The sequence below is a fragment of the Chrysemys picta genome, unplaced genomic scaffold (assembly GCF_011386835.1).
Source record: "Chrysemys picta bellii isolate R12L10 unplaced genomic scaffold, ASM1138683v2 scaf860, whole genome shotgun sequence".
Lineage (NCBI taxonomy): Eukaryota > Metazoa > Chordata > Testudines > Emydidae > Chrysemys > Chrysemys picta.
The window spans coordinates 1-9856 of NW_027053567.1; the positions used below are offsets into that span (position 1 = coordinate 1).

Below are 9856 nucleotides of genomic sequence, written 5' to 3' on the forward strand. Positions count from 1 at the left end.
CAAAGCAGAAGTGTTCAATAAATATTTTTTATCTGTATTTAGGGAAAAGCCAGATGGTGTAGTCATATCATATGATGATGCTCTTTACATTCCACTAGTATCTCTGGAGGGTGTTAAACAGCAGAAACTAAAGTTAGACATTTTAAAATCAGCAGGTCCAGATAACTTGTATCCAAGAGTTTTAAAAGAGCTGGCTGAGAAGCTCACTGGACTGTAAATGTTGATTTTTCAATAAGCCTTGGAACATTGAGGACGTTCCAAAAGGCCGAAAAAAAATTAATGTTGTGCCAGTATTTGAAAAGGGTAAATAAAATGTTCAAGGTAATTATAGGTCGGTCAGTCTGACATCAATCCCTGGCAAGATAATGGAGCAGCTAAGGAACTCCATTAATAAAAAATTAAAGGAGGGTAATATAATAAATGCCAGTTGCCATTGAGAATAAAATTAGAATAATAAAAATTATTTATGGAAAATAGGTCCTGTCCGGTTTGGTTGATAAAGGGAATAATGTTGATATAAGACTTAGATTTTTGTAAGATGTTTAACGTGGCACCTCACAAAATTTGGTGAAAACACTAGAGCAATACAAAATTAACCTGGCAAACATTAAATGGATTAAAAGCTGGCTAACGGATGGATTTCCAAATATAATGTAAACAGGGGATTGGAACCAAGCGGTGTGTTTCTAGAGGTGTGTCGCGGGGATCAGTTTCTTAGCCCTTGCTGTTTAATACTTTTATTAGGGCTGTCCATTAACTGCGATTAATCCACATGATTAACTAAAAAAAATTAATCGTGATTAAAAAAAATAATTGCAGTTTTAATCGTACTGTTGAACAATAGAATACCAATTGAAATTTATGAAATATTTTTGGATGTTTTTCTACATTTTCAAATATATCAATTTCAATTACAACACAGAATACAAAGTGTACAGTGCTCACTTTATATTTATTTTTTATTATAAATATTTGCACTGTAAAAATGATAAAAAGAAATAGTATTTTTCAATTCATCTCATACAAGTCCTGTAATGCAATCTCTTTATCATGAAAGTGCAATTTACACATTTAGATTTGTTTTGTTACATAACTGCACTCAAAACCAAAACAATGTAAAACTTTAGAGCCTACAAGTCGACTCCGTCCTACTTCTTGTTCAGCCAATCGCTAAGAGAAACAAGTTTATTTACATTTATGGGAGATTATGCTGCCTGCTTCTTATTTTACAGTGTCACCTGAATGTGAGAACAGGTATTCGCATGGCACTTTTCTAGCCGGCATTGCAAGGTAATTATGTGCCAGATATGCTTCATGCTTTGACCACCATTCCAGAGGACATTCTTCCGTGCTGATGATGCTCATTAAAAAAAGAACACATTAATTACATTTGTGACTGAACTCTTTGGGGGAGTATGTCTCCTGCTCTGTGTTTTACCCGCATTCTGCCCTATATTTCATGTTATGGCAGTCTTGGATGATGACCCAGCACATGTTCATTTTAAGAACACTTTCACTGCAGATTTCACAAAACACAAAGAAGGTACCAGTGTGAGATTTCTAAAGATTGCTACAGCACTTGACCCAAGGTTTAAGAATCTGAAGTGCCTTCCAAAATCTTAGAGGGACGAGGTGTGATGCACGCTTTCAGAAGTCTTAAAAGAGCAACACTCTTATGTGGAAACTACAGAACCCGAACCACCAAAAAAGAAATCAATCTTCTGCTGGTGGCATCTGACTCAGATTATGAAAATGAACATGCGTCGGTCTGCTCTGCTTTGGATCATTATTGAACAGAACCCGTCATCAGCATGGAACCTCTGGAATGGTGGTTGAAGCATGAAGGGACATGAATCTTTAGTGCATCTGGCATGTAAATATCTTGCGACGCCGGCTACAACAGTGCCATGCAAACGTTTGTTCTCACTTTTAGGTGACATGGTAAACAAGAAGCGGGCAGTATTATCTCCTGCAAATTGTAACCAAACTTGTTTGTCTGAGTGATTGGCTGAACAAGAAATAGGACTGAATGGACTTGTAGGCGCTAACGTTTTACATGTTTATTTTTGAATAAAGTTTTTTTGTACATAATTCTACATTGGTAAGTTCAACATTCACGATAAAGAGATTGCACTATTAGATGAATTGAAAAATGCTATTTCTTTTGTTTTTACAGTGCAAATATTTGTAATAAAAATAAATATAAAGTGAGCACTATACGCTTTGTATTCTGTGTTGTAATTGAAATCAATATATTTGAAAATGCAGAAGACATCAAAAATATTTAAATAAATGGTATTCTATTATTGTTTAACACATGATTAATCGTACAATTAAACATGATTAACTTTTTTAATCGCACGATTAATCGTGATTACGTTTTTTAATTGCTTGACAGCTCTAATTTTTATAAGTGACCTGGCAGAGGACATAAAATCATCACTGATAAAATTTGCAGATGACACATAGATTGGGGGGTGGTGAATAATGAAGAGGACAGGTCACTGATTCAGAGCGATATGGATCACTTAGTAAGCTGGGTGAAAGCAAACACTATGCATTTTAATATGGTTAAATGTATACATCTGGGAACAAAGACTACAGGCCATACTTACAGGATGGGTGACTCTATCCTGGGAAGCAGGGACTCTGAAAAAGATTTGGGGGTCTTGCTGAAGAATTAGTTGAACAGGAGTTCCCAGTGCCAAAAGGGCTAATAAGCAGGTAAATCTCAAGTAGGAGCAGAGAGGTTATTTTACCTCTGCATTTGGCACTGGTGTGACCGCTGCTGGAATCCCGTGCCCAGTTCTAGTGCCCACACGTCAAGAAGGATGTTGATAAACTGGGGAGGGGTCAGAGAAGAGCCACAAGAATGATTAAGATTAGAAGACCTGCCCTATAGTGAAAAACTCAAGGAGGTCAAGCTGTGTAGCTTAACATAGAATCATAGAATATCAGGGTTGGAAGGGACCTCAGGAGGTATCTAGTCCAACCCCCTGCTCAAAGCAGGACCAATCCCCAACTACATCATCCCAGCCAGGGCTTTGCCAAGCCACCTCCCTAGGTAACCCACCACCTCCACCACCTCCCTGGGTAACCCATTCCAGTGCTTCACCACCCTCCTACTGAGACAGTTTTTCCTAATATCCAACCTAAACCTTCCCCACTGCAAATTGAGACCATTACTCCTTGTTCTGTCAACATGAAGGTTAAGGGGTGACTTGATTCCAGTCTATAAGTACCTACATGGGGAAACAAATATTTAATAATGGGATGTTTGGTCTAGCACAGAAAGGACTAACACAATTCAATGGCTGGAAGCTGAAGCCAGACATATTGAGACTGGAAAGAGAGAGGGTATTTAACATTTGGAACAACTCCTCAAGGGTCGTGGTGGATTCGCCATCACTGGCCATTTTTAAATCAAGATTGGCTGTTTTTTAGAAGATCTGCGGTCGTTGGAAAAGAGTTACTTTGGGGCAGGTCTCTGGCCTGTGCTGGGCAGGTCAGGCCAGCCCTTCTGGCCTCGGGATCGAGGGTTCTGGAGAGGGATGGCGGTCGGGGGTGGTGGGGCTGGATTTGTAGCAGGGGGTGAACAAGGCTGGTTTGGATCGTCAATCTCTTCCCTTCCCTGTCCGGGCAGTTGCTGAGCATGAGGAATCCTGACGGAGGCTTCGCGACGTATGAAACCAAGCGGGGGGGCCGGCTGCTGGAGCTCCTGAACCCCTCGGAGGTGTTCGGTAAGGGCAGGTGCTCTGGGCTTCTCCCCAGCTATTGTCACTCGCACCGTGAGGGGAGGCAGAGCCAGGTCTGCTGGGCGTGGTGCCCAAGGCAGGCTCGGGGGGTCTCGGCGCAGTCACACAGTTAGTGCCCCTCCCCAGAGACAGCCACGAGTCCCCGTTTGATGGGGATCCTCGTTGCTCTTTCTCCTGTCTGGCAGGTGACATCATGATAGACTACTGCTACGTGGAGTGCACGTCGGCCGTCGTGCAGGCGCTGAAGCACTTCCACGAGGCCTTCCCCGAGCACCGGGCCCAGGAAGTCAGGTAACAGAGGGGATCGCCGAACCGTCCGTTCACAGCTTGCACCCTGGGGAGGTCAGTAAGTGGGGCCTGCTGGGATGAACCTGGCGCAGGCCCCATCTGTACGCTCTGACCCGCAGGGCAGATCCTGCCGCCCACACAGCTCCGGGAACGAACCCGGTAACCGAACACGGCAGCTGCTGTCCCAGTTCAGTGGGGGGGCACCCTCCTTTCCTAGCTACCCTTTGAGAACAGCCCGCCTGAGTACATCCGCTTCCTGTGTGAGGCCAAAGGGCCACCCGGCATCAAGCAGGGCCCTGGGGGCACAGACCAGGATGTGTTTCATCCGCAGACCGGCTGGGAAGGCACCGGCAAATGTCCTGGGGTGGAGATCCTGTCTCCATCTGAGTCCCCAGGGGCCATGGTCAGCAGCTGCACAGGGGCTGTGGAGGCTCAGTCCACCTTGCAGCTTAAGGCCCTCGAGTGACTCTTTTAATAGGGGCTGGGCCCCCACTTCTCAGAGGGGATTCGAGCTCCTAAGGAGCCCCTGGGTCGGGCTGGCAGGAGGATGGACGCTGCACACTAAGGAACCCCCTCTCCTCCTGTCTAGAGAGACGCTGCGCAAGGGCCTGGAGTACTGCCGCAGGGTGCAGAGAGCTGACGGCTCGTGGGAAGGGTGAGTGGCCGCGTGCACTGCTGGTGCAGCAAACTCCACCCTGCTCAGGGCAGGGAGTGGCTGGGGTGAGGAGAGAGGTGCTGGTACCTGCACTCTTGGGCAACCCTCTCTCCCCTTTACCTCCAGGTGTGCCAGTGTCCGGGGGAGGGGGTGGGGGGCTGGCTCAGGGAGCCCACAGCAGTCCGGCCTGTTACAGTCGTGTCTAGGGCCCCCTGCAGACCAGTGCCTGTGGCGCTCCCAGTGAGTGACTAACCCCCTTAGCTTGCGGACTAGAGACAAGCCAGACGCAGTGACGTGCGATGGGATGAGACTCCTAGCCCGTGTGTGTGCGACAGCTCCAGTAAAGGCTCAGCGTAGCCTGAGGCGACGGGACCCTTCCCAGGTCTGCGGTGGGGAGGGACTGTACTGAGAGGCGGGGACGTCCCAGGCCTGTCTGTGGCCCGGGGGGCCGGTGGTGTTAGACCCGCAGAGCGTTCTGCGCTGCCTGACGCTGCCGCTCTCCTCCCATCAGGAGCTGGGGCGTGTGCTTTACCTACGGCACCTGGTTCGGACTGGAGGCCTTGGCCTGTCTGCAGCACACCTACCAGAACGGGTGAGTGTGGGAATCCGGCATGTGGCTCCCTGGCTGCCCCGGCCTGCAGGGCATGGCCTGGAGTGGCTGGCGCCATCCCTCGAGCACGGGAGGTGCTGCATCACTCTGCTGGGGGAGGAGCTTGTTCAAACCCAGAGCAGCCTTCCCCTCCAGGCATTGGGTTGGGCTCCTCTGTCCTCCCGTCCCGTGCTCACTGAGTGTCACAGCCCCCTGGGGCCCTGTCCCCAGCCTGTGGCCCCCTGGCTCCAGCTTGCTGGCCGCTCGCAGGTGGGGGCTCTGGTGTTCAGAGCCAGGTTGTGCACTCACCAGAGGAAGCTCGCCTGCCCTAGGCTGTTGCTCCCACCCCCGGGGGCCAGGTCTCATCTCGGAGACCCCGGCTCCTGCGAGAGCCTCCCTGCCCCAGCTTCACACTGTCTCCTGCCCCCACCTGCTCCGCCAGCCCCTTCCCCAAAGCCCCATGAGGCTGCCCTGGCTTAGTCCCTTTGCTCTACCTCGTCCCTTTAGAGCCGCATGCAGGGAGGTGGCCCAGGCCTGCCAGTTCCTGGTCTCCAAGCAGATGGAGGATGGTGGCTGGGGAGAGGACTTTGAGTCCTGCAAGCAGCGCAGATACGTGCAGAGCCCCACCTCCCAGATCCACAACACCTGCTGGGCCCTGCTGGGGCTCATGGCCGTCAGGTAGGAGAACCGACGCCGCCTCTCACGTCAGAACATCGTCCTCTTCACCTGCATTCACAGAGCACAGCCCTGCCAAGGACCTCGTCACCGGGGCGCTGGCGTGGAAGCCTTCATTCGCGCCATGCCTGCCCCCTGCTGTGCACTGCGTGTCCTCACCTGGGCTAGCCCAGAGCACACGCCCCAGCCCGTGCCGAGAGGGGTTAGCCAGTGACTGCTCCAGTCCACGGGCTGGTGCTTGGTGCCCGTCGTCACACCACCAGCTCTCCTACAGCGAGCGTCCCGGCTCTGTAAGGCAGCAGCACGGCCCAGAGCTGCCACCCCAGCCTTAATAAATAATAATAATATATGGAGATATACCTATCTCATAGAGCTGGAAGGGACCCTGAAAGCTCATCGAGTCCAGCCCCCTGCCTTCACTAGCAGGACCAAGTACTGATTTTGCCCCAGATCCCTAAGTGGCTTCCTCAAGGATTGAACTCACAACCCTGGGTTTAGCAGGCCAATGCTCAAACCCCTGAGCTGTCCCTGTGCTGGGCACTAGTGGGGAGAGGAGAAGAGCTTTCCTGTCCCCGCTGCAGTGCCGGGGAGGGAGAGGAGAGCTCCGGCTGTGGCTGCACATGGCGGGGGTGGGGGGCTAGCATGCTATTCGGAGTCAGCACCACTGACCTCTGCCCCTTCTCTCTGCAGATACCCGGACGTTGGGGTGCTGGAAAAGGGGATCAAGGTTTTGATTGACAAGCAGCTGCCCAATGGGGACTGGCCTCAGGTATGCAGCTCCTCACTGCTCTCTCTAATGTGTCCAGCCCCTGTCACTGCAGGCATTTCAGCCAGCCCCTCTCCCTCTCATCCCTCCCAGCCGGGGGAGATGCAGGCCGATGGCTCAAGGCGTTTTGCTGGGAGCTGTCCGTGAGGGGGAATCGCTGGCTGAGGATGGCTCTGTGGAAGAGCTGAGCTTTGCATTTCGTTCCGTCATGTGGCAGTGAGTTCCACAGTCCGGTCCAGCTCCAGGGAGAGCTCTGCCTCCTGTATTGAAAAGCCTCCCTGTCTGGGTGAGCTGCTGGAATGCAGCTGTCAGGAGAAGTCGTGGTCGCAGGAGAAGGGACGATCTCCCTGGTGGAGAAGGTTTGAACAGCAGCTGGAGCCCTTGTCCGGGACTCTGTGAAAGGGGAGCCGGAGCAGGGAGCAGGTACTGGGGTGACCTGTGCGGCATGTTGAACCAGCCGGAGCTGTTCAGGACCTGTCGGTCCACCCCTAGCTGCACTGAGCCTTAGATCTCACAGAGAGGTGGGGGGGCCGGGATACACTCTGGGTGAGGCCGCCTTCTGATCAGTGCAGGCTGAGGCGATGAGGTGAGGGGGCTTTCGCTGTCATGGTTACTTGGGGATCCGGGCGCCATGCAGGGCCCAAAGCAGCCCAAGGCTGCAGAGCGGTGAAATGCTTCGGGAGCAGACGCCCTCGGCAGTGGGAGCGTTCCAGATGAGGCAGGGTCTCTGGCTGACCGCCCTCCTCTCCCCACCACGCTGCCCCCGGGCTCCGCTTTGCCAGCTGTCTGTCATCTCCCTGCTGTTCACGCTGGCAAACTAAAGAGCGCCCCAAGCCAACCCTGTGTGCCCTGCCTTCCCCTGCCAGTGCTCACCCTCTGCGCCATTGCAGGGTTTGCTGCTTTGTGCACATGGAAGTAGCCTGTCAAATCCCTGGACACGGATCCGTTTTGCGTCCCAGCAGCTCACCGTCCCGCAGGGCGCCCTGGGTGCAAGGACTGTGGGCAGGACAAGGCTTCTTCTATATATCTCTGGGGCATTTCCCCTTGGCTCGGGCCGCGTGGCTTTGTGTGACCCCACCTGACCCTTCCCAGGGCCCTGTGCCCTCGGGTAGCAGAGCCCTGGATCCAGCTGGAACCAGGAACAGGGCAGGGCTCATCACTGACCCCTGTTGTTCAGCGGCTGGAGGTGTATGGGGAGATGCAGGCACGGCATGTTAAGCGGGTGGGAGTGGATGGGCCGGTGGCTGCAGGGAAGCCCTGGGAGGTGGGGAGGTCTGACTGCCTGATTCTGGCGCCGGTTGCCTACTGGCCTCGGCCCCAGCACACATGAGAGCAACCCAAGGGCTGCTTTAGTACATGGGGCTGGTCACAATCCCATCCAGCAGCGCGCTCCATCCATGCCACGACCACGCCACGTGCTGGAGGCTGCATGTGCCTCTTAACGCTGGCTCTGTGCCAGGCAGGGCAATCCCCACCTGGGCACTGGTGGCCAATGTCTGGCCCCAGGGGCCACCGGAGCAGGGTGGGGAGCCTGGCCCTGCGTGTGTGCGGTGTCATGTCTAAGCGGGAGTGAGCAGGGAGTGTATCCATGTGCCGGGACATGTGGGAAACATGGGTGCATCAGTCATAACGTGTGTGCTTGGCACAGTATCCGCAACAGGCCTGTGAGAGGGCAAAGGGCTTGTGGGACCTCCTGCAGGAGCACCCCTTGCTCGCGAGCGCCCTGCTAATCCTGCCTCTTTCTGTCTCTCTCCCCTCGCAGGAGAACATCTCTGGGGTGTTCAACAAGTCCTGTGCAATCAGCTACACCTCCTACCGCAACGTCTTCCCCATCTGGGCCCTTGGGCGCTTTGCACGCCTGCACCCCGGCAGCGCCCTTGCTGGAAAGCTGCAGCCCAGGTCCTTGCACAGCCAAGAGGAGATCCTGGCTGGAGGGAAGCGGGATGGGGTTCTGTCAGGGTCCCCCTTTGCCTGAGCCTGGGCCCTGCCCATGCCCCATGGCAGGCCTGCAGCCTCAGTGACACCCTAGCTGGATTTGCTTGGCTACAAGGCTGTTTACGGGAGGCTGGCAGGCCCTGGCGCTGTGTCGTGGTCCATGAGGACTCTGCAAACTGATTCTAGCTCCGGGCCTACGTGTGGGCTTGGAGGGGGCAGCAAGTGTGTGGGCACTGGCTGGCTTATAGTCAAACATGCTGTACGTCTGGGGCTTGGCTTGAATGGACCCCTCTTCCCGGACCCATTGTGTAAAAGGCTGTGTGTCTGCAGGTGAACGCTGCTGCGCAGGACAGGCTGCTGTGGTGTGACAAAGTGGGAATGTTCTTAATGTTTTCTCTGAATGCTGTGTGGGTGTCTCAGTTTCCCCTATGCCTTTCTAGGTGGTGGGGATCAGGGTGTGTGATTGTTGCAGAGCCCTTGAGGGTAGGGGTGTGCAGGGATCTGCACAGAGAACGGCCAACACCCTGTCTCCTGGCAACTGATGGCCTGGGCCCCTCCCCTGCAAAGGTGCCAACTGAAGGTGTTATAGAACAAAGAGATCAGGTGACCTCCTGGCCCAGGAAAAAGACAAAGGCCAGAGAGGAAGGGCTGGAGGGGTTTTCAGTCTGGAGCTGGCTGGGGAAATGGAGGGAGGCCCAGACGGGGCTCTGGGCTCCCTGCCTCCCCAAGATGGACCTGACTGAGAGGTCCTGGTCTCTGTACCTACAAGCTCTGTTTTCGACCATGCTCCTGTTGTCTAATAAACCTTCTGTTTTACTGGCTGGCTGAGAGTCACGTCTGACTGCCGAGTTGGGGTGCAGGACCCTCTGGCTTCCCCAGGAGCCCCACCTGGGCGGACTCGCTGTGGGAAGCGCACGGTGCCGAAGGGGATGCTGAATGCTCCGAGGCCAGACCCAGGAAGGCCGAAGCTGTGTAAGCTGCTTGCCCTGGAGACAGTCTGCTCCCAAAGAGGAGGCTCCCCCAGAGTCCTGACTGGCTTTGTAGGGAGTAGTTCCAGAGCATCGCCCGGTGACTCCGTGACATGGGGGGTGGGGCCTAACCATATGACCTTGAGCATGTCTGCACTTCAAGCTGGAGGAGACACGCCAGTGCTCACTGAGATCGAGTTCGGGCGCTAACCCACGGGTTCCCAA

At 53.6% G+C, this 9856-nt stretch overlaps 1 protein-coding gene across 1 annotated transcript; it reads left to right on the top strand.

The window, feature by feature from the left end:
• The first annotated feature begins 3591 nt into the window (after positions 1 to 3591).
• Positions 3592 to 9433, top strand: LOC101934123 (lanosterol synthase-like). Its single transcript, XM_065579801.1, has 7 exons — positions 3592 to 3740; positions 3941 to 4046; positions 4633 to 4698; positions 5210 to 5290; positions 5795 to 5965; positions 6653 to 6731; positions 8491 to 9433. Exons 1-7 carry the CDS (start codon positions 3653 to 3655, stop codon positions 8701 to 8703), a joined length of 804 nt encoding a protein of 267 aa, XP_065435873.1. The 5' UTR covers positions 3592 to 3652; the 3' UTR covers positions 8704 to 9433.
• The last annotated feature ends 423 nt before the right edge of the window (positions 9434 to 9856 follow it).

Excerpts from the sequence above, each read along its gene's own strand:
- LOC101934123 (XM_065579801.1), top strand. The coding sequence starts at position 3,653 with ATGAGGAATCCTGACGGAGGCTTCGCGACGTATGAAACCAAGCGGGGG. Across the intron at positions 4,047-4,632 it reads CACCGGGCCCAGGAAGTCAG|AGAGACGCTGCGCAAGGGCC; the intron begins GTAACAGAGGGG and ends CCTCCTGTCTAG. Across the intron at positions 4,699-5,209 it reads GCTGACGGCTCGTGGGAAGG|GAGCTGGGGCGTGTGCTTTA; the intron begins GTGAGTGGCCGC and ends TCCTCCCATCAG.